At 37.9% G+C, this 24,522-nt stretch overlaps 1 protein-coding gene across 1 annotated transcript; it reads left to right on the top strand.

The window, feature by feature from the left end:
- The first annotated feature begins 72 nt into the window (after positions 1-72).
- Positions 73-21,771, top strand: gba2 (glucosidase, beta (bile acid) 2). Its single transcript, XM_053629529.1, has 16 exons — positions 73-953; positions 8,278-8,369; positions 8,449-8,564; positions 9,482-9,700; positions 10,181-10,420; positions 11,290-11,546; positions 11,687-11,812; positions 12,254-12,438; positions 12,810-12,914; positions 13,048-13,155; positions 14,051-14,202; positions 15,104-15,210; positions 15,973-16,115; positions 18,570-18,685; positions 19,692-19,883; positions 20,904-21,771. The coding sequence occupies exons 1-16, from the start codon at positions 763-765 to the stop codon at positions 21,168-21,170; spliced, it is 2,616 nt and encodes an 871-aa protein (XP_053485504.1). The 5' UTR covers positions 73-762; the 3' UTR covers positions 21,171-21,771.
- Positions 21,772-24,522: the final 2,751 nt, after the last annotated feature.

Consider the following 24,522-nt stretch of genomic DNA (forward strand, 5'->3'; position numbering starts at 1 on the left):
GTATATATTTTGCTCGGCCATCAGGGAAGGCTCCGTGGCAAAGCGTAACGTATTAGTCGCGTATGAGCCGGCTACAAGACCGCAAAGGGGGAATGTATTATCATCATTATTATTATTATTTACAAACATGAATATCTTGTGTGTACTTGTAATTCGTTCTTGAGGTTTTTTTGTAGTGAACGACTTAGTCAAATGAAAACAAATCGTACGTATAGTCACGTGTGAGGTTTATTTTCTTTTGTAAATAAACTTGCGGTCTGCAGGACTCCACCTCCGTGTATATGAGTAATGGTACAGTCTGCAATAGGGCGCATGAGTTCATCTTGACTGAGCTGAATTGACTACAGTATATGGAGGAGGATTAATTAAGGACCGATTCCGGGTTGGACCGTGAGTCACTGCGGCAGCGACACGTTTAGTTTGGGAACATATTAGAACGTTTACGTCGGAGATATACATGTAAAAACATGGCGTTTATTTGAACAGAGCGATGAAACGGATGGCTCCATGGATGGATGGATAGCGTCGAGCTACAAACAAATTCACCATCGCATCCAGTGTGTAGGTCGGAGGGATAACTCCATCAACAGGGTGATTCGCACTAGTGCATGTGCATGCATGTAGTGCACTGTGGATATTGTCATCTGTAGTATTCTGGAGGTGGAGGGTTTAATCTGAGCTTCACATTCCAGCTCAAGTAAAGTCTAGTGCCTTATTAGGGATTGTAGTGTAGGTTTGAACTGCATACACCAGGCCACCAGCATGGATTTAAATGACAGCAGGTCGTTATCCGAGCTCATGGCCAGGTATGAGGGCACGGAAACCGGATTCGGTGTGCCTAAGGATGGGTGGAGGATCTGCCTGGCGCACGAGTTCAAGGAGAAAAGAAAACCTTTTCAGGCTAAAGACGTGTCCCTGTCCCACATCCTGCAGCACATCGGCCTGGGCTTCAGGTACACATTTCTCTCAAATAAAGAAGTAAAGAAAGAAATAAACATGCCACAGCAGGAGCTCATGATGTGACGCCCACGTTCCTGTTTAGTTAGGGTTAGGGCTAGGGCTTGGGCTTCTGTAGGACACAGATGCACACACAGTCTGCTTTTCTCTGATTGAAAAACAAAATACAAAGTCTTAAGGTCTTATAATGCCTGAAAAGCAAAGTTATTTGTGCTTTCTTTCTTTCTTTTTTATACGTTTTTAGAAAAGGGCATTGAACTGCACTTTTCCTCGTCCTGCAGGTACAAATGTGAATGAAGTTTACCTTTTAAACAGGACTACCCTTGTACCTTTTAGTTAGATACACTACATGCACCTTTCCAGATAAAAGATACACACTAAAGGTACAAAAATTGGTCTGTTTAGTGATGTCCTCATTAAGTCTTTAAAAAAAATGTTACAGTGGTGGAAATATCAACCCATCGTGATCTTAGGTAATATATTTCTTATTTACTTCATATGGTTATTATCCTGTTTGAACTGGTCGCTTGAACTGAATAGGTTAAATCCAAACCCGAGTAACTCGAAAACAAGTAAGGCTATAAATAAAAACTTTGCCCATTCTCCATGTAAAATATCACATCAGCAATAAAGCTATAAATCTCTTGCAACGCAATTCTGCATTTAATTCCAAACAACGTGTGTTTAGAAGGAAAAAAATGTTGTAGTCTTGGATGATGAGCTGCTTGTGAATGTGGGAAAAACTGTCCAGTTATTATGCGATTACTTGTGATTATCTTTCTTGCTGACAGGTTCAAAGAAAGGTTGAGTTAGAGACATTTAGTGCTTCATCGGGTTTACAATGGCTGGCTTTGAAAACTGAGGTGTGTGTGTTTGTGTGTTCACTTAGAAAAGTGCTTGGATTAAGTGATGGTGGTTTCCTTATAGAAAAGGACTAACAGTGCTGTGAAAAAGTATTGATTTTTTTTCTGTTTGTGTATATATCTCATACTAAATTGTTTCAGAAATGAAAACAAAATATAAGACAAAACAATAGCAAGGTGAGTAAGCACAAAATACAGTTTTTAAATTATATGGTTATTTATTGAAGTAAAAATAGTTATCCAGTAACAACTGGGCCTGTGTGAAAATGCATTTGTCCCCATTGTTACTAATTCCCCAAATCTATGAAACTGCATTCATAATGGGGTTCAGCTGGACTAGACGCAACCAGACCTGATTACTGCAAACCCTGTTCAATCAAATTAACACTTAAATAGAACTTTCAACAGCATGAAGTTGGTTAAAATGTCTTAACCAGTAACACACTATGCCAAAGTTGAAAGAAATTCCAGAAATGATGAAGAGGAAGGTGATTTGAAATACATCAGTCTGGGAAGGGTTACAAAGCTATTTGAAAGGCTCTGTGACTCCAAAGAACCACAGTGTGGGCCATTATCTCCAAATGGGAAAAAAATCTCGGCACAGTAATGGCCGATCTTTCAACATTCCTCCAAGAGCACACCAACTACTCATCCAGCACGTCACAAAAGAGCCAAGGACAACATCAAAGGACCTACAGGCCTCTCTTGCATCAATAAAGGTCACTGTTCATGACCCCACTATCAGAAAGACACTGGGCAAAAATGCCATCCATGGAAGAGTGGTGAGGTAAAAACCACTGCTAACATTAAGGCTCGTCTGAATTTTGCCAAAACACACCTTGATGATACTCAAACATTTTGGGAGAATTTTCTGTGGACTGATGAGTTGAAAGTGGAACTGTTTGGAAGACAGGGGTCCCGTTACATCTGGCGTAAACCAAACACAGAATTCCACAAAAAGAACATCATACCTACGGTCAAGCATGGTGGTGGTAGTGTGATGGTGTGGGGATGCTTTGCTGCTTCAGGGTTTGGGCAACTTGCAGTAATTGAGGGAAACATGAATTCTGCTCTCTACCAGAAAATCATAAAGGAGAATGTCTGGTCTTTAATCTGTAAACTGAAACTCAAGCGCAAATGGATTATGCAGCAAGACAATGATCCAAAGCATAGGAGTAAGTCCTAGTCCTAGAAGGAAGTGAAAGACTGATCTCCAGGTATCGGAAGTGTTTGGTTGCTGTTATTGCTGCAGTAATACACTGTCAAATTTGAAAGAACTTCTAGAAATGAAGAAGAAGAAGAATTTAATTGAAATACATCAGTCTAGGAAGGGTTACAAAGTCTGTAAGCTGAACTTTGAACCAGATTTTAAGTTTAAGGCAGCAATTAGTTTTTCACATTGGTGATAGGTGTTGGATAACTTTTTTTTTTTTTTTGCTGCAATAATATAAAATAAAAAATCAGGATGAGGCAAATACTTTTTCACAGCACTGTATGGTATCAACTTGTGTTGCATTCACAAGTGAATTATTTTTAAAAAATGGCATCTTACTCCTATTGAGATGGAATTGTGCAACATGACAACAAAGCGTTACCACTGAATGTAATGCAATCTAACCAGTTTGGTAGATTGAATGTTTTTGACATATGTAATATTATGTAGCCACCACACCTTATTTCACAAGTCGTCATTTACTTTTGCAGTTTCTGCTCATGGGTTTGTGCTTTTTTTTTTTTCATGAGGAAAAATGAGCCTTTTTTTTAACCCACTACATTTGCTGCATTTACACCTGCACAGGCCCTCTGGTGAACTTGCATGATGAATTCCTTAAGCACACCCTCACCAGTATAATAGACCATAATAACCTGGTATAACTGGCCTTAACGTACAAGGGTAAGCATAATGAACGGCATATGTGACTCTCTGCCCTTAAATGTAAAGCTTTAAAATAAATTGGATGTCACTGAACACCACATTTTAATACTAAAATTTATATGCAAGCTGTTCAGAGTGGGTTTTTCTTTTAACTGCTGCTCTTAGTAAACACTGACAGTGCATTTCTGATGACCGATATTTTTACTGTTTGCCTGAATGCCTTTTACCTTGACCCGTTTGGGACTGACCAAAGGCCAGTAGACTATTATTAACCAGTGAATCATTTAAATGAGATTAGACTCTAAATATCCATGGAACAGGCATTGGATCCCAGACTTGTCACCTTATGTTACAAGAGCTACCTATTCGATTCCAAAATGAGACAAACTTATTGTTTTTGTTTTTTCTCCAGAAATAACTACAGAATTAATAGTTTCTGCAGTTGAGCCTAACATTCAAATCTGAATTAGAATGTTAATATTTTGAATTTCTGAAATTGGGGAGGTGGGTTCGCTTGCCTAGATTGTATTTTGAAAGTGAATCTAAAATGTCAATCAACTTCGATCAGAATTTTAGTTCAGTATTCAGTTTCAAATGGTTTGATACAAAAACAATGCTCTTTCACAACTGAAACACAAAATATTCCTGTCATTAATGAATAAAACAAACATTAGGGACGGATTTCATCAATCCTGGTACTGGTGTTGTGCAACATGTAGGTGCGGTCTATGGCAGTTACAGTTAATAATTGATCCACAGTGATCATGGATAGTACTGCGAGCCTGTGTTAATGCTTGAAGTGGGACTTAATTGACTTGCAACGCATGAAAAATCTGTACATATGTTTTATTTCAGTTGGATAGGAACAAAGCAGATGTATAGTTTCTGCTCATGTACAAATCTTCATGTTCACTTACACTGGTCATCTACATGGTCTTTGATTTTGATTTATGGGCCGATGACTGATGCATGAGAACCATACGGATGTGTACTGATATACTGCGTTGTAAACAGGCTGCAAGCTTTTACTACACTTACACATTAGTTATAAGGGTCATGCACTAAAGCAGAGTTGCACATTTCTTCCTTTTAACACTGTGCTGAGAGCTGAGTTTAATGACTTTTTAAATTTATTTATAATGAGCATGGTGAAGAACTAAGACAAGGTGTATGAAAAAGGGCAGTCGTAAATTCAGACAGAGACATTCCTCAGCTTTGTCCTGTCAATCCCACAGTGCAGTCTGCTCCCTTTTGTCCTGCCTTCAATCTGAGTGCTACAGTCCTGCAAACAGCTGTGCATGACTTTCTAAAAGACAGAAAAACAGAAGAGACTGGAGATATAGAGCCTAAATATTAAACAAAAGACATGTCCATGCGGGGATGCTCTTAAACAAACTGCATATTGTTGCAAATGTGGATGTTCAGCATTGCTGGAACAATGTCCTATGCACAGATAAGACAACAGTTAATGTGCCCTCTTCATTTTATTGGTGGAGACTGCAAACCTCAGCGCTACTGTCAGTCATGAAGAAAAGAGTAGAACGGCTTTGTGCTGCTTTGCTCTCTCCAGCCTGAAGCCCAAATGAAGTCTGGTTTCTATCAGGAGATTCTATAGCACAATGCCAGGGTATCTCTGTGCTCTAAAACCAAAGATCATTGCTTAACAATGTGACACAACAAGTAACGCAACAACAGAGAACTCAAACAGAGGAAACTTTCTGTGTTTCTCAGTGGCTAATATTATTCCCTAGTTTATTTTATGGCTTCGGTGAAGAGTGCCTTGAGGGAATTAGCGTTCCTCTTGTTAATGATCAACATGTGCCAACATGCATGTGCTGTAGGTAACAACTGTAGTGCTTCCCAAACCTATTTTCCTCACAGATAAAGTGTGTGACTCTAACATGGTGGGTAATGAAATGGTAATTAAAGGTAAATTCCACCCTAAAACATGCTAAATATGTTTATATTGAAATATTTGTGATGTCCTCAGCGATTGTGGTGCTGATTTGTTTTTGTTGCTGTATTTTCCGTTTTACCTGTTAGAAACGAGCGGTTCTCTGCTGCACTGATGTAACAGGGTGACATTGCTAGCGTAGTTACACTGGTGGTTAATAGGATAAAAATGTCTCGATAAATGTACGTGTGTGTGTGAAAGAGTGAGTGATGTTTTTCAGACAAAACAGAAAACCATTCGTGCAGAAATCCAGAGATGTTTAAACATCTCACAAGCATGTCAAACAATAGTGGAAAAGCAGGCAATTTATTTAGAAAAGGGAAGGTGGTTTAGACTCTTGTGTAAGGTTGTGTAATTATTTTAAGTGTAATTATTTTAAGTTTTTTTTTCAGGCAGTGCATTGTGTCATACTCTGAGTACATCTATGCGATAGAAACAGTGATCACTATAATTCCTGTTTTAAAAGGAAAGTGTTTACAAAATTACTCCTAAACTGTGAATATAATAGACATTAGATTTGGAGACGCTTACACCCAACTCAACAAAAATATTCTTTTTTTTTTTTTTCCCCTCTCAGCCACACAATTCCTACTCCTGGATCGATTATTTTTCTTGGATTCTAAACTACTTTCTGCTGTAGACCATATTGATTATGAAACCATTGTTCTATCTGATCATGCCACATTACAATTACAACTAATCTTCCCTAATATACATACATCCACAACCTGGTGAATGGACAATAGTTTACTAGCTTATGCAACACGTTGAATTTACAAGATCCCAAATAGTTTTTATATGTAAACTAACAAAACCCCAGAAGTCTCTAAAAGTATGGTATGGGAAGCATATATTCGTGGTCAAATGATTTCTCGTTATGCACATATGACTAAAATTACAAAAATAGAAGAGACATAAATTAATAGAACAAATCTCCTACTCCGGAACTTCTTACAAAAAAGGTTAACGCTGCACACAGAATTGAAACTTTTAACAACAGATGAGACTACTAAATTAATAAACCGTTCCAGACATAAATAAATAACCAAGAATGTAAACAATTTTAGGTTAAACTGTATTCAACTGAGTCAACAAAAAAGTTAAATTTTGGATGACTTCTTTGATAATTTGAATACTCCTTCCATTAAAGAGGATGATTCAGAAAATCTTTAGAGGAACCTATTACTCTGGAAGAAGTTAAGCTAGCGATATGTAGTTTACGTTAAAGGTGCCTGGTCTGGATGGGTATACGCCTGAATTTTACAAGGTGTTCATTACAGAAGTTGCCCCTCTCCTTCTAGATGTTTTTAATGAACCATTAGAAAGGGGCCTTCTCCCAACTACATTTTACCAAGCATCAATTTCTTTACTACATAAAGAAGGCAAAGATCCACTTGATCCAGCATCATATAGGCCAGTGAGTTTGCTAAATGTAGACACCAACATTTTAGCTAAAATAATGGCCATAAGATTAGAAAATGTGCTCCCAACAGTAATTAATGAAGATCAGACAGGGTTCATTAAATTAGACAAATGGTGTATAATACTCGTAGATTACTTTGTATAATATAGTCCTTTAAATCAAGGCCCCAATCCGAAATACTTATATCATTAGATGTAGAAAAAGCCTCTTTCCATCCCTGTCAAGGTTTGGTTTTGGATTGCAGGTGTGAAACTTTTGTTAAACAAATAATTCATCATATTCCAATTCCCCAAACCAATCTGTAATGGAATTGATACTTATTCAAGATATTTGAGAAACTGTCTCAGTTGACATGCACAACTTTGGAACACTTGATATATCCCTGGGAGAATGAGATTGCAGAGGAGCGATGGCAGGTAGCCCTTAAACAGATTCATAGTCATCGGTATGTGAAGACATGGCCTCATACAATTTCAGATAATACATCAGTTACATTGGTCTAAACAAAAACTCAAGAAGATATTTCCAGATACGGACCCTTTGTGCGATCGCTGTGGGCTGGGCATCATTAGCCCATAGTTCTGGAGCTGTTCAAAGTTATCAAACTACTAGAATAGTGTTTTTCTGACCTTATCAAGAATATTGTATAGACCTATTGATTCAGATTCCTTGATGGTGGAACATCATTAAAAACTGTGAGGAACAAAATATGGTATCATTCATCACTTTACTAGCACAAAGATTAATCTTACTAAATTAGAAACAGAAAACTGCACCAACACACCCAAATATAATGAGGGATGTAATTAAACACTTGGAACTAGAGAGAATTAAATTCTCTCTGGAAAAAAAAGAAAATACATTTGATAAAATTTGGCAACCTTTTATAGATCACTTCAATGATGTTAAGTCTGCCGACGAGAGTTAAACTAGTCCCTTAGTCTTAATGAGTAAATTAAGAATAGGAATAAATTAATAAATAGACTGTTGAGGTAACCATTACCCCCCCCCCCCCCCCAACATTGGTCAGGAAGAGGCACTGACCGTTTGAAAGTGTATATTTATTTATGTGTGAATGTGTATGTGGAGGTTTATATGTACTTTATGCTTTTATTATGTTTGTGAAAAAAGTCAATAAATAAAGTTAAAAGAAAAGAAAATGACTCCTAAACTGATGTAGTTTCTTTTATATTTGTGTGTGCAGGTATTTAAAATGGTGGTACCAGAGAACAAAGATTGAGAAGAAAGCACCCTTCATAGACATATTCAATGCTTTGCCTCTAAGGCCGATTTATGGTAAGTGCTCAGTGTTCTGCAGACATCCGGCAAAAAAAAGAAAAGTTAAAATGATTAGAATGATCCTTCTTGTGTGTAGGTGCCCCCCTGGGTGGCATTGGGGGAGGAAGCATTACACGTGGATGGAAGGGAGAGTTCTGTAGGTGGCAGCTTAACCCAGGAATGTACCACTACAAAACAGTCATTGCTGACCAGGTAAATGGCTGACTCTGCTTGGGTGCATGACACTAGTTATGTATGGGTGACAAATGGAAAAAAACAATAACACAACATTAAATGTGGTAGTAAAGTGTTGGGCCACCATGAGCCTCCAGAACAGCTTCAATACACAGATTCTACAAGTCTCTGGAACTTTAAGGGAGGGATGAAGACCATCTTTCCAAAAATACTCCCTCATTTGGCGTTTTGATGATGATGATGATGATGATGATGATGATGATGGAGATAGTGTCTAACTCGTCATTCCAAAGTCTCCCATAGATTTTCAACTGGGTTGAGATCCAGTGACTGTAGGCCATTACATCATCTTCATCAAACCATTCATAATCTCAGCCTTCCGGTGCTGTGGATGGGAGAAGGGTCATCCTGGACATGACCACTCCTCTCAGGATAGAAACATTTCATCATAGGATAAAGGTGATCAGTCAAAAGAGTTTGATTGATTTGCAATGATGCCTCCCTTTAAGGAGTCATGTGGCCCCAAAAGATCCCAAAAGACCCTAAGATCCCAGTAAAGTGTACTGAAATACTGAAATCTAACCCTTGTCTACCTGTAATAAATGTGTGCTAGGTGGCAGGTGGATATGGAGGTGTTTTTTTTTTTTTTTTTTTTTTTTTAAAAACACATTGTATGGTCATGAATATTCATAGATCCTGCATTTGGTTTGAAGCTAAAGGTATAGAGTTGTTCATAGGCTGTTTTTGTAGCTTCTGGGGCATACATATATTAAACAACAATAATTATAGCAATAATAACAACAAAAAATTCACTGTTGGAGTGCTGTGTGATTGATAATGTGCCTTTCTCTCTAGTGTTCTTCACTTGGACTGCTCTAAAAGCAAAATGTATGTATGTCCATCCCTCCTTACCTTATTCTATTTCCTGCTCACAGTTTACAGTTTGCCTACGTAGGGATGGTCAGACAATCTATCAGCAAGTGTTGTCCACCGAACGTCCTCACACACTGCAGGACTGGAACTGGGGTTACTGTGGTGCGTTCGCGTTCTACCATGCACTCTACCCCCGAGCCTGGACCGTCTACCAGCTGCCCGGCCAGAACGTCACCCTTACCTGCAGGCAGGTGTCACCTGTCATCCCACACAACTACAAGGTGACTGACTGAAGCAAATTACATGTTCATCATGATTAATGAGTTCTGTGCTTTTGTATTCTCAATACATTGTTTGTCTTAGCTGCATGGTATTATAGCTTCTGTTGATGGTCATAATGTAATAAATAAAGTCGCTACGCAGCATTTTGGTCTTATGTTCCAAAAATAAAGAACTTGCTTTAATATCCAGCAGGCTCCTTCAATTACCAGTTAAAACAAAAAAAGGCTTTTCACTTTAGTATTTAAGAATACTGCAACATTTTAAGTAATTATTGTAACACTGTTTAAGTATCATATTGTGTTCTGTACAATTACGTTCCTTCAATCTTTGCTCTCACTTACATGGGTTCTTATAAAACCTACACATTTCAAAGGATGGATTGTGTTAAACATTTACACATTCGAATAGTTAATTAAATTTGTATTTTTTTATTATTGTAAAGAACCTGCCCTGTTTGATGTCTGCATTTGCATTCACAGGACTCAAGTTTTCCGGTTGCCGTGTTTGTGTGGGATATAGAGAACAAGAATGACTACGCACTGGATGTCACAATCATGTTTACCATGGTCAATGGATCAGGCCACAAGGAGGAAAAATGTGGGGGTCATTGGAATGAACCATTCCACTTGGAAAAAGAGGGCGAGTCAGTGTCAGGGGTTTTGCTTCACCACTGCTCAGCGGTGAACCCGTACACACTGTGTATGGCATCTCGAGAACAGGTGACACACCTTATTAATGGAGTCAGCTCAGCTAAAATAATTTTATGCTTTTTTGTTATTTATTGTTTTTATTCTGTGTAATCTTTTTTTTTTTTTTTTTTGTTATGCTACAGTACTGCCAGCGGTATATCAGGTTTATATTCATGCTCTCCTTGTAGTATATTATTGTTTCTGTAGTAAAAACGTACACAGGAACCTTATGGTAGATGCTGCAGATAATCTAGGTCTAATAATAAACAGATGAAATAAACAAGAAAAAATGATGATCATTGATCTCCAGTGTCTAGCCCTTTATAGCTGTTCTGGGAAAGTGTTCAGGATCATGGACTTTGTGGTTTCTCAGTAACAAGACAATTACAATTTTTGTCTTAATGATTTCAAAAGAGAAAATAGGAGAAGCTGGTTTTCCAGATGTTCCACAACATTAAATGTTATAAATGGATAAAAGTATGGTATGACATTCCTTAATTTATAATAAATTGTTAGCACTGATTGGCAAAATGCTGTGGATTAAGAGGAATAAAATACTTCAGGATTGGCCATTGCAGAGAAATAAACAAACTTTGGTGCTGAAACTCCACTTCATGTTGGGCCATATCAACCCCTCATCACTGATTATTTTTCTATAACAGTACATCCAGTGTGTTTTATTTGCTACATAAGATATGTATAATGTCAGATTTCACTATACGTGTCTGTATAATTCATTGGTAAAAGACTATATGTGCTTAAGCATTTCATTTCATAACTTTCATTTCTTATTAACTATCTTTCCACTAGTTGAATGATTCCCTTTTGCCACAAACAGTGCTAGTGAACATTTCCTGTGTGTGCAGATTATTTCTTAATGCTTTTTGAATGGGGTTTAGTCCAACAGAAAGATTACCCACCAGACTGCTTTCAGTCCTAACGACACTGGAAAAGCCGTTTGGAGTGATCTGATAAGTGATGGGGAGTTAGACTCACCCTCTGGCTCCAGCCCTCCAATTCAGAGAGGAGAGACAGTGGCAGCGGCACTGGCGGTGGGCTGCTCTGTGCCTGCTCATGGACACAACAGCCTGGAGTTCTGCCTGGCCTGGGACATGCCAAAAATTACTTTTGGCTCGAGGGAAAGAGAGCACATCAGGTATACATACCTGTTGTTTTGGTATAATTACATTCCAGGATTAAATAATGAAATACGGCAGTTCATTTATCTGCATTGCCAGACATTTACCATACACTGACCACAAAACAGTAATGGAATATTGTGGGTTTTTCTGTTAGACGTTATGCACGTTACTATGGTACCAAAGGAAACGCAGGCCCAGCTCTTTCACACTACGCACTTACACATTACAAAGACTGGGAGGAGGGCATTGAGGAGTGGCAGAGACCTATTCTGGAAGATGGGTAAGGAGATCCTTTAGGATTAACTGCATGAACTGTAGTGTAGACCTGGAGTGAAAATGCCAGCATTTTGATTTAAAGGCTTTTGCTTGAATTTTTTTTGTCAGACAAATAGTGAAACTGTGATAATAGTGAAGAAGTGATGCTTCTGAATATGTTTTCACATAGTTATGTCATTACTGTTACTTTGTAATGCAGAAATTTCATAAAAATAGCCTGTGTGTATATCTGTATGCATGTGTGTATAAATTATGTATATATTTGTGTGTGTGTATGTATGTGTGTGTGTGTGTGTGTGTGTGTGTATATATATATATATATATATATATATATATATATATATATATATATATATATATATATATATATATATATATATATATATATAAAATAACCTTTATGTATTTGTCTGTGTTTTTTTTTTTTTTTTTTTTTTTTTTTTAGTTCTCTCCCTTCCTGGTATAAATCAGCCTTGTTTAATGAGTTATACTTTGTTGTGGATGGGGGCACGGTGTGGGTGGAGCTTCCCGAAGACTGGGATGTTAGTGGAGGGCTTCGCCCAGAAGAAGGTGGTCTTCCTGCACAGCCCCCTGTCCTCAAGGAATATGGCCGCTTTGCCTATTTAGAGGGTAAGTATCTGGACTTGGATCTCTAGACTTGGCATCAAGCTTGTTTTAAACAATGATGGCACCTGCTGTGACTGCCCAAGCTAGATCTTTGCCTAGTTGAATAAGCATGTAAATTTGAAAAACACAAAATTATTTGTTTTTGAGCATGACTGAGGTGGAGTCCTTGATCTGCTTAACATTTAAATGTCAGTTGATTGTGGTTATGCTGTGTTATGCTGGACTTAAAGTGATTGTTTGGTGCCATGAAAGCAAAATCAGTCAAATCCAACTTTAATTTCCAGATAGTTCCTTCAATTTGGCAATGGATACAAGCTGAAATGACCCTGAAGTGTTAACCCTGCATTTTTTTCTGTAACCTTTCCTGTTTGTAGGTCAGGAGTACAGGATGTACAACACATACGATGTGCACTTCTATGCCTCCTTTGCACTTATCATGCTCTGGCCCAAACTGGCTCTGAGTCTACAGTATGATATTGGTGAGAGGAACTGTTCTCACATTCCATGTGTTTGTCATTAAGTATTTTCCATGCACCCTATTCAGTAATTATCCCCTTTTTTTTTTTTTAACCAATCTTCTCCTTATTCCTCCATCTCTCATTCCTTTCCCAGCTGGTAGTGTGGTACAGTATGACCCCACAGAAAGGGTGAACCTCATGAATGGGCATTGCTCACCTGTTAAGACCAGGAATGTAGTACCCCATGACATTGGAGACCCAGGTTAGTAATAATCCAACTGCCATCAAGAATATGTACTTGCTCACAAGAATATGTACTTACTGCTTTCATGCCAGTGTTAATTTGCCTCTTGCATATCATCTAGCCTTGTGCTAAACCAGACTGAGTTTCTCTGATTGTCTCAACAACTACGGTAGTTTAAGTCAACTGTACCTGAATAGAGTATTAAGAAGCCATCCTGGCACAAAAGATGTCTTTTTATTTATTTATTTTTCATAAAATGGACTGCTATCCATGTAAATAGTGACTTTAATCACCGGCAGCTGTTGCCATGGTGGCCCTGACTGGAAAAAATGCATTAATGTCAAAACCACAAAATTACAATCACAAGATCTAAACAAACAGTAATTAGAAACGGAGTGTTTGATATTTTATGCTGGTTACAAAAATGTCATTTAAAACAGCAAGAGAAGAAGTGCTTACTGCATAAGAAGATAAATTGATCTCAGAAGAGCAGCTTTCATTTTTGTAATGCAACTGGTAACATTAAAAACTTGTAACTAGAAGCTGATCACATAGCTAAATGAGTTAAAAGGGTAAATTAATCACTGATGCTGAAGAATGTGCTCTGAATTCATTGAAATAGTAGTGCCATTCCTGTGTACTGTCCTTTATACATTAAACATTATAAGGTAATGTTTTATTTGAATGCCGTAAGAATGTCAAATGGATTTGCCTAAATTTCATGTTGTACTGACTATAGCTAAATTGGGTGAAGAGCTTGCTAAAGCCACAGGAAGCAACTCCAATTCAGGCAATGCTAGCTATCTATGCATATAGTCAGTAATTTGTGTCTGAGCGAGTTCAAATATTTCTGCCTTTGTTGGATTTACTGCTGGAGTCACTGAAAATTACAAACTTTTTCCTTATTTATTAGATGACGAGCCTTGGCAACGTGTCAATGCCTATCAAATTCATGACACGGCAGACTGGAAAGACCTGAACCTGAAGTTTGTTCTGCAGGTGTACCGTGACTACCACCTAACTCAGGACCTGCAGTACCTGATGGACATGTGGCCCATCTGCCAGGTGAACTGGATGCGTACCTGCACTGATTTAGCTGCAATGTCTGCTGAAATAAGAAAGGGGGATCATTAGTATTCTCTTCCAAGGTTACAGGGATGTTAAGCAGTGCAAAGAAAAGTTGATGATATGATGGAGTCAGAAAACCTGTGGCGTGAAGAGTAGAGTCTAGTAGAGAACCTATGCTGTATTTGACTTATCATGGAAGTGGGACGTCAGAGCTCAGAATTACATCATTTTCAACCTTCATGCATTTGAGAAATGTGGAGGGAAAACACAGACACATCTATGCTTGCCTTTTGTTAGCAACAAGCTAACAAAACTAAACTAAAGTGTTATGACCTTTAGTGAAATGTAGCACTAGAACCCAGGAGTGATTCTGTGTTGATGAGTGCTCTAAAATTCCTTAGTCTTTATCATTTTATCATTTAGAGCACTCATAGGAGAAGACTCTGTGCTGTTATGCTGTCAGTGGGAGGTTGCACAAAGTACTAAATGCAGGGGTGCAAATAATTGTGACAGGTGGTTTTGGTAGAAAAATATTTTTGATAAGGGTTTTTATGTTCTTTAAATAAATGTACTTCAAGTACAGTTTAGATATATTTTATATTTTCAGGGTGAGAGTAAGTTAATAATTATAAAGACTTTCTTTCACAAAATTTTTTACTCATCTGTACCAAAGGTCCCAAAAATTATGGAGATAATTGTAAATAAGCTATAAGTTTTATTTTGCTGGTTTAATAACCTGAAATACATGCTACTATTTTCAGCATGAGTTGATGAGGGACTATACTGATATTATTATTATTATTATTATTATTATTATTATTATCTAGTTACATGCACCTTACCTGGTATTAGCTGAACATGTCTGTCAGCTTACCTGATGTTGGTTTGGTTCTTTCAGGTGGTTATGGAGACTGAAATGAAGTTTGATACAGATGGGGATGGCCTAATAGAGAACTCCGGCTATGCTGACCAAACTTATGATGGCTGGACTGTAACAGGACCCAGGTTAGTTTTAAGTGGAGGGAGAGGAAAAAGTGAGATGTTTTTGTGAAGTCCTAGGAACAAAGAGGCAGGCATGGCAAAATAAAGTATGTGAAGTATGAACCTTGTACAGTGAATGAAAAACAAGTTCATAGACATGTTCATCCTGTTGCAAATGCAGTACAGACAAAGTAGGCTACAGTAGATACACAAGAGGACATGAAATCCATGGGTACAAATTGACCCATCAGGCTTCCACAGGGGAGAACACTGCATCCAGTTTCAGTCATCACATTCTTTAATGTCAAAACCATTTTTTTCTTTAGATTTAATAGCTGGTATTCTCTCCCATATGCGAGCCTTCCCCAAACTGTTGCTACAAAGCATTATTATAGTATTATAGTATCATTACAATTTCCCTTCGCTTAGGGGTCCAACATGTTCCAGCATAATAATGCCCCTGTGCACAAAGCGAGCTCCATAAAGACATGGTTTGCCAACAGTGGTGTGGAAGAACTCGAGTGGCCTGCACAGAGCCCTGAGTTTAACCCCACTGAATACCTCTCATGCACTATGCACATACTCATTCACACCTAATGGCATTTAGTGTAGCCAGTCCACTGGCATTTTTGGGAAGCATTTTTGCAGCACTTTGTCATACCTGTTTAACATATTTTAACATGAGGTATACTTCCATTGCTGTATCAGTAGAGTGTTTTGAAACAAATGTTTGAAATTAGAAAAAAAAAATGTTTTACTCCTTGCTATTAATTTGTGGTGTTTCAGTGCATACTGTGGGGGTCTGTGGCTGGCTTCGCTGTGTGTAATGTGTAAGATGGCACAACTTCTTAAAAATGACTCTTTGTATGAGCGCTACAGAGACATCTTGAAGCGAGGCAGTGCCGCCTTTGATAAACTACTGTGGAATGGTGAGTTTACCCTTAGACTGAAATTATGTGATCAAATTCAGCCCAATCTGAACAGAACTGCATAAATGAAGGGAGAAAACTAGACTAGACACTGAGGCACTGATTTACTGAGATCCCATGTAACGCACTAATTTGTGTGTGCGAGAGGATAAATTGCAGGCAAACAGTGGGCATTTTGAGTACAATTTTTTTTTTTTAAAAAACCAAAAAACAAGATAGTCCCATGCAAAGTAGGGGTGGAAACAATATGTAAATTAGGTTTTGCAAGGCTGTGAGAGGTATCGAAAAACCATACAAAAATACAGTATGAACTGAACACAAGAGTACCTGTTCTGTTCCTAGAGTAGGGTGTGTGAAAACTTTTTCATAGTTTATATTTAAATGCTTTTGGCATCAGAGATGTGAATGTGTGGTGAATATAATATGAAAACAACTTTGCTGTGGTTATATTGTCAGCAATTTAAGAAACGGTTTGATTATTTTGAGATACCGAAGCATAGTCTTGTTAGAATAGTGAATGGTAGAATTTTGCCCACTTTTGCTTAAAATGAAATTTAATACACGGTCTTCAAATTAATGTATTTGTGTTGAATCCCATGTATTTTGCACTTTTATGCAGAAACACCCTAAATTGCATACAGTCATGTGAAAAAAAAATAAGTACACCCCTATGGAAATGGTTGGGTTTTTTTTTTGTTTGGTTTTTTTTTTTGGACATATTTGGACAAGCAAACATTTGATTGTTTTTGAAACAATGCCTATTAATCAAGTTGCTATACTTGAACAAAACCCCAAGGAAAAAAGCTTTTTCAATCATTATTCAAAAGAAATATCAATAGATGTGGTATTTTTCTGTGTAAAAAGTAAGTACATCCTTGGCCTCAGAAGCCAGTATTGCTCCATTTAGCAGAAATAATAACTGGTAGGCATTTTGCATAATTTTCCACCAGTCTCTGACATCGGCTTGCTGGAATTTTTGACCACTCAAAATGCAAGTTGTTTGAGGGTTTTCCTGCATGTGCTGCCTGTTTCAAAGCCCCTCCCACAACATTTTAGTGGGTTTCAAGTCCAGGCTTTGACTAGGCCATTCCATAACCCTCCATTTCTTCTTTTTGAGCCATTCCTTGGTGGATTTGCTAGTGTGCTTAGGATCATTGTCCTGTTGAAAGGTCCTCTTTCGGTTCAACTTCAACTATCGGACAGATGGCCTCACGTTATCTTCAAGCAGTGATATGATGCAGAATTCATAATTGAATCGATGAATGCAAGCTGTCCAGTCCCTGGGGCAATGAAGCAACCCCAAACCATAACATTTCCACCACCGTGCTTCACAGTTGGTACGAGGTGCTTCTCGAGCAAAGCCAAACATGTTTACCATTACTGTGGCCAAACAACTTTATCTTTGATTCGCCTGTCCAGAGCACATTATTACAAAATGCTCATTGGCAAAATGTAGTCTTGCTTTACTCTTCTTTTTAGAAAGCAAAGGCTTTTTCCTGGCACGCCTCTCATGCAGGTCAAATTTGTGCAGTATTTTTCTGATTGTAGAAACACACACTTTGACACCAACAGTTGCAAGACTTACTAGCAGATCCTGTGATGAAATGTGGTTCTTGGAGACTTCTTTTTGCATCAGGTGGTCTGCTCTTGGGCTGAATTTGCCGAGATGGACAGTCCTGGACAAATTGGCAGTCGTTTGAAATCTGTGGAATTTGTAGATGACTTTCCTTACAGTGGAATGATGTATATCAGATAATTTGGAGATAATTTTAAACCCCTTGCCAGACTCTTAGGCATCCACAACCTTTTTCTGAAGGTCTACAGAAGTCTAGATCTTGGCATGATGACACCACACACCTCAATAACAACGGGAACACCACACACTAGATGTGAGAGGGGTATAAATAAGACAGGTTCCACCTGCAGGTTCTAATCACTTGCGCCCAATCTTGAACATCTGATTCTCATTTTATGGATTTGAAGGTGTGATAAATGTAGTGGTGTGCTTAATTTTTCCATGTGACTGATCTGAGTGTTTGTTAATTTAAATTTTGAAAATTAATACAATATTTCAATTGCATGTCATTTGATAGAGTGCATCACCTTTAATAATAGGCACTGTTTCAAAGAGGATCAAATGTTTACTTGTCCAAATATGTTAAAAAAAAATTAAGACCCAGCAATTTCTATAGGGTGTACTTATTTTTTCACGATTGTATTCACTAAGGCTGAATAACATGCAGAAATGAACAACACATGCTATTATTCTCATTTGAAAGGACACAGTCCTCCATCACCCTTGTTAGTACATCAGCTTGCAGGTTTTTGTAGGTCTTGGCAACCTGTAGTAAATCAGGGCTTAAGTATTAACTAGATGGCTATAGTCTCGAACTTATTCGTATTTCCAATTTCTTACTTTTTCTCCCCTCCTGTGGCTCTGCCTCTTATTTCCAGGCAAATACTATAACTATGACAGCAGTGGGCGAAATATGTCCAACAGTGTGATGTCTGACCAATGTGCAGGCCAGTGGTTCCTCGGGGCATCTGGATTAGGAGATGAGGAGTTTGAGGTTGGTTCTGTTGTCCTTTTCAGAAAAATAAGACTGTTATTCTTGTAGGGCTTCTGCTTTGCCATGAACACACTGGCCTCACTGCACAAGCATACACTTTGATGATGCAGGCCAGAAAACACTAATGTGGCTCTTAAGGGAATCTCAAACATTTCTATGAATCTCTCCATTATTTTGAAGAAACCAAAACTGTTTTTTAAAGCCAGCTTGATTTCCCAGATGATGCAGAATTTCAAACTGAATGGGCACACAGGGCCCTATCTCTTTTATTTAATTTAATTTTATTTGTTTAAATTTAAACCTTTCTAAAGCTTTTACAAGTTCCTAAGCTGCAGAAAATTTTGCTTTGTACATCCTAACAGAAGAATAAATACAAGTATAATACATAAATATAAATTCATTCTCAGTTTCTGTAAAAATGCATGGAATTCTAAAGTAAGAAAATCCCAGACATCTGGGGAAATCGTCTGCATTCAGAAAATGGGATTTGGCTGTACCACAGTGCAGTAAAGATGATGAGGCCAAAGAAGGATCAACATGTCAGGGTGATGCAACCTAAAGTGTTCACTAACCTTCTTTTGTAGAGCTCTAACACAGCAATTTCAGTTGAAGATCTTAGTGGAAATATGGAAAAATATAGTAATTTGCAGTGTATAATGAGAATCTCCTGTTTAGTTTTGTATTATACAAAACCACAGAAGTTAGAGGATGTTGGGAAAGTAAGAGGCAGGCTATTGATATGTTCTAAACTTACAGGTAAAACTACTTGAAGCATGTGTGAACACTGAATTGCCTTTTTAGTTTGCGTTATTTATCTTGATGTGTCGTGATACATCAATCAGTTTTTTTCCCTCCTTCGTTCTCTCTGGCAGGGCATCTTCCTCATGATGCAAACTGCTTTATAATGGTGTATGTGTGTGGCTTTGAGATGTATCATGTACATTATACTGTATTTCACAGTTTAAAACGAATGTGTGCGTAACTCGGGCCAATTACTTTCCTCAAGGTTTTCCCTAAGGAGAAGATCCGCAGTGCGCTGAAAAGCGTATTTGATCTGAACGTGATGAGCTTTGCAGGAGGACAGATGGGGGCTGTGAATGGCATGAGACCAGAGGGTGTGCCTGATCGCTCCAGTGTCCAGTCAGATGAGGTCTGGGTTGGTGTAGTCTATGGATTGGCAGCTACTATGATTCAGGAGGTCAGTATGGAGATTGGTGGACACATTTCTGGATAACATACACTCGCTGGCACTTTATTAGGAACACTTGCTCATTTCTGCATTATCCAAACAACCAATTATGTGGCAGCAGCACAATGCATATTATCATGCAGATATAGTCTAAAGTTTTAGCTATTGTTCACATCAAATGACAGAATGGTGAAAAAAAAAATTTGGACCTCAGTGACTTTCACCATGGTTTGTATGGTGATACCAAACAGACTGATCGTCTGGGGACAGGAATCAGAGCTTACAGTGGGCACATGCTCACCTACACAGTTGAATCTGCAGTTGAAGATTTGAAAAACATTGTCTGGTCTTTTTCCAATCTTCAACAGTCCAGTGTAGGTGAACCGGTGTCCACTGTTAGCCTTAGATTCCTGTTCTTGGTTGACAGGAGTGAAATCCGGTGCTATAGCCCATCAATCTCAAGGTTCAACTTCATGCATGTTCTGAGATGCTTTTCAGCTCACAGTGGTTGTAAAGAGTGGTTCTTTGAGTTGCCATAGCCTTTCTGTCAGTTTAAACCAGTCTGCTCATCCTCCTCTGACCTCTCTCATCAACAAGGTGTTTCAACCCGCAAAACTGCCGCTCACTGGATGTTCGTTTTTCGTAGCATTCTGTATCATCTCTGTAGATGTGCATAAAAGTCCGAGGAGTTCAGCAGTTTCAAACCAGCCCTCTTGGTAACAACAACCATACCACTGTCAAAGTCACTTATTTCCCTATTCTGTTTGATGTGAACCTTAACTGAAGTGTTCCTGTGTCTGCGTGATTTTATGCATTGCACTGGTACAACGTGATTGGATGATAATATAATTTCCTGATTTTGCAGGTGTAAGGGTTTTCCTTATAAAGTGGTCAGTGTATGTACTTTTAGAAGGTATCAAATTTGCATGCTACCTGATCTCGTCTTGCCCTTTTATATGACCGGACTTCTTCATCCTCATTAGTATGTAATTGTTAATAATGTCAGCTGTCTGTACCTCGGTCTCTCAGGGTCTGTTAGAGGAAGGACTTCACACTGCTGAAGGTTGCTATCGGACAGTGTGGGAGCAGACAGGAATGGCCTTTCAGACTCCTGAGGCATACTGTGAAAAAGGGATCTATCGCTCCTTGGCTTACATGAGACCTCTCAGCATCTGGGCCATACAGCTGGCCCTGGACAATCGGACAAATGTGAGCAAGACTACGCAGCCAGACAGCGAGGCAGCTCATTTACAGACGGCTTTACAGGATGAACCGGTTAAAGAGAATTGCCATTAATGACTGTGTGCATGATCTGATCTCATTGCACACTACTTTTCATCCCAGATTAAATGTTCATTAAAGCTGCCGTTTACTTCCCGCAGATAATGATTCCATGTAGCAACATTGAGTATAGTAATAGTGGTGCTTCTGTTTGGGGAAACAAGTTTTACATACAGTGGATGAACACATAATCTATACCCCTCAAACATGAGATACACTCAAGTCTTTAGCTAAAGCAGTGAGAGCTAGAGAGTGCAGGCATGAGTTTATGTATTTCTACAGTTAGAATGGTGTATTTTAGTTTATGATTATCAAATATTTGCATTTAGCAATTTAATTGTTTTTGTCCATTTTATTATTACAACAGTTGTCCAACCCTGATAGTGTAATAATGCACACAAGACCGAGACTGAGCTGCCATGTTGATATGATTTAGACTTTTTGCAGTGATTTGATTTACATTGTATTCTGGAATGCATTACATTGTGTGTGCATAAGTTTATCCATACATTTTGAAGTGCAGGGTGGAATGTAATTCATGAATAAACTTTAAAGTGTACTGGGATAATTCATATATTGGGACACCCTAAAAATTATTAAACTGCACTTTCATGTGTGTTGTTGTATCTGTCTGAATTTGACTGTACGTGCACATTGGAAGATAACTCCAAAACAGTAATTCCAGATAAGTCCAAAGCAACATGTTTCAGCAGCTGTGTACTAGCAAAGCTGAAAGAAATTGAAAAAAAGCATCCACCATGTTGAACAAAATAGTGAACATTAAATGGTCAATTGCATTTTTGGTATATTGCATAAAATAATCTAAATTAGTTTACACTTTAGGCAGCAGTAAATGATGTACATAATTTGTCAGTGAAGACTTACAGCTATAACAAATATACCTGTTCATTAAGTAAGGTCTAGAGTCTAGAAAACAAAGCTATCTATGGATCCTCATGTTGAGGCAGACTATTTATTTGGCAGCACAGCTGAGATATATGCTCAGTTACCACTTCATTAGATAAACCTTGGCTCCCTTAACATGCATGTGCTTTTTGTTGGTATACAGTTACTGAGTGTTGCTTTGCAAAGTTTGTCAGCCCTGCACTTTATATATATGTAATATATATTATCTGTTGTGCAACTTGGTCATCTTGTGGTCAGAAGCTGACCCTGGTGGAGGGCTAGATCATAATTAACACACTGTGCCTGGGGAGAGAGCTATAATCTCTAACTGTACACTATAAAGTGGACAAACAAGGTAGGTCTGTAATAAAATGGCCAGCAAGATACATTTGTATCGGTAGTACACACACAACCGTGTCATGTCCTACAGTCAATAACTGTACACCTAAAAAGTGAACTTATATTGCAGGTTCATACATTAATTTTAATTTTTAATGTTTTTTCTTGCGGCGGTCCACGCAGACTTCTCTATCCCGAACCACGGAGTCCAGCTCCTCCTGAAGGGTTCCCAGAAGTTCTCAGGCCAGCCGAGGGATATAATCACGCCAGTAGGCCCTGAGTCAGATACAACACTAGTGGGAGCTGACCTGGGAATTGACCAGTGTGTAGACAGAAGATGGGTACACCTAATAAACTGTAACTGGGTGTATGTGGGGGCTGAACGCGATTGTGGAACCACACAGTTATGTAAAAACAATGGCTATCAGCTCTTAAATAGCAATCAGGTAATGTTGTGGAAAAAGCCGTCCAACCGAAGTCAAAAAAACTTCCAGAGACAGCAGTTATGGATGTCAAAAGAAATTAAACTTTATTTAAAACCATTCAGTCTGCAGAAATTCTAAATTCATGCAAAAATACATGGGCTTTTATACTCTTCTGTGACAGTGAGCTCATCCCTAGGCCGGGTTTTACCCTTTCTTCCTAAAAACAAACCAATCTCCTTCCCCACAATTAATTATTCATGTCTATATGACATCTTAGATTTATGGTGCATGCGCATTTAGTTGTTTTTTTAGAAAGCTATTATGAGGAGAGAGCTTTTAGTCTGCACAAGGTTCATTTTCTACCACCTTAATCACTTTCTGGCTTTCATCCCAGCTCAATACACTTCTTCTGGAAGCCTTATCTTTTATTTTGACGTTGATTTGCAAGTTTCAAAAGGTTTTGATTGGAAACACAGTTTAGGTGAATGTCTGATTGCTAATTTATTGCCATAGAGTGAAGCTGCTGTAGACAAAATACAGGATTCTTCTAACTCAGTACACAGGAAATACAGAAAACACCTGCTTGAGCAGTGAAACACAGACGTCTTCTAGCTCAGTTCAAACACAGAATATAACTTGATCAGAAAGTGTTTTATGGTTTTAGGTTATGCTTCTAAATATTGATTATACATATAGATTATGCTTGTTAACTAATATTGATTATTAGATTATGCTTCATAGTAATAATTCTACATGTTAGTTTTATATATATATATATATATATATATATATATATATATATATATATATATATATATATATATATATATATATTGATTGTACTTTATTAACATCCAAATGTTAGTTACACATATTGATTACACTCCCCCCCCCCCCCTTACACTTTCATGTGTGGTGTTTTATCTGTCTGAATTTGACTGTACGTGCACTTTAGAAGATATAGATTTTAATAAATTAATGAAAATAAAATCAAATAATTGGAATTACTTTTGAAAGCTCCTGCAAATTTAGTTTATTATTATTATTATTATTATTATTATTATTATTATTATTATTATTAGGCTATTTTTTTTTCTTCTTTTTGCTGTACCTCTGTGGGAACCTATAAGAAGGGATTCTTTGGAGCTTTAACTCTTTTTACCAGTAGCCAAAAATTTTTATTTTCTGGCTACTAGTAAAAAGAATTAAGGACCGGAGCCAAAATGAGTCGACTCTTTCTTCTTCCAAACGGCATATTTAAAGTCCCCCCCCCCAAACCGGCATTTTGTAAAATTTGTTTAAATAACTGTAAAGAATTAGCATGACATACACAACACAATAAACATCCCTGTAAAATGACAAAAAAAAGTTAATGTAAAAGAGTCGGCTCAATGAGTCAACTCTTCTACAGCTTTACAGACGCTGGGATCTTTGGTCATGTGATAACTGACGTGTTGCCAGCAAACTGACACGACCTGGTTATCCACGGGAGGGAAATTTGTGAATGGAGATGCAACGTGGACATTTAATAAATCTTCACCATGTGGTGGGGCTGTCTTACAACATATGAATGGCTTAAACCACACAATATACTCAAGAATGGTTGAAACTAGACTCTCTCTCTCTCTCTCTCTCACACACACACACACAAAACTCCGATGTCGTGCCAAACGTGTTGCATGCATCTTTACGATGTG

This window comes from Ictalurus furcatus, chromosome 7, assembly GCF_023375685.1.
Source record: "Ictalurus furcatus strain D&B chromosome 7, Billie_1.0, whole genome shotgun sequence".
Lineage (NCBI taxonomy): Eukaryota > Metazoa > Chordata > Actinopteri > Siluriformes > Ictaluridae > Ictalurus > Ictalurus furcatus.

What these genes read in the sequence shown, in the direction of transcription:
- gba2 (XM_053629529.1), top strand. Translation starts at nt 763, where the DNA reads ATGGATTTAAATGACAGCAGGTCGTTATCCGAGCTCATGGCCAGGTAT. An exon ending in AAACAGTCATTGCTGACCAG is followed by an intron (nt 8,565 to 9,481) that starts GTAAATGGCTGA and finishes TCCTGCTCACAG; the next exon opens with TTTACAGTTTGCCTACGTAG. An exon ending in AGACCTATTCTGGAAGATGG is followed by an intron (nt 11,813 to 12,253) that starts GTAAGGAGATCC and finishes TTTTTTTTTTAG; the next exon opens with TTCTCTCCCTTCCTGGTATA.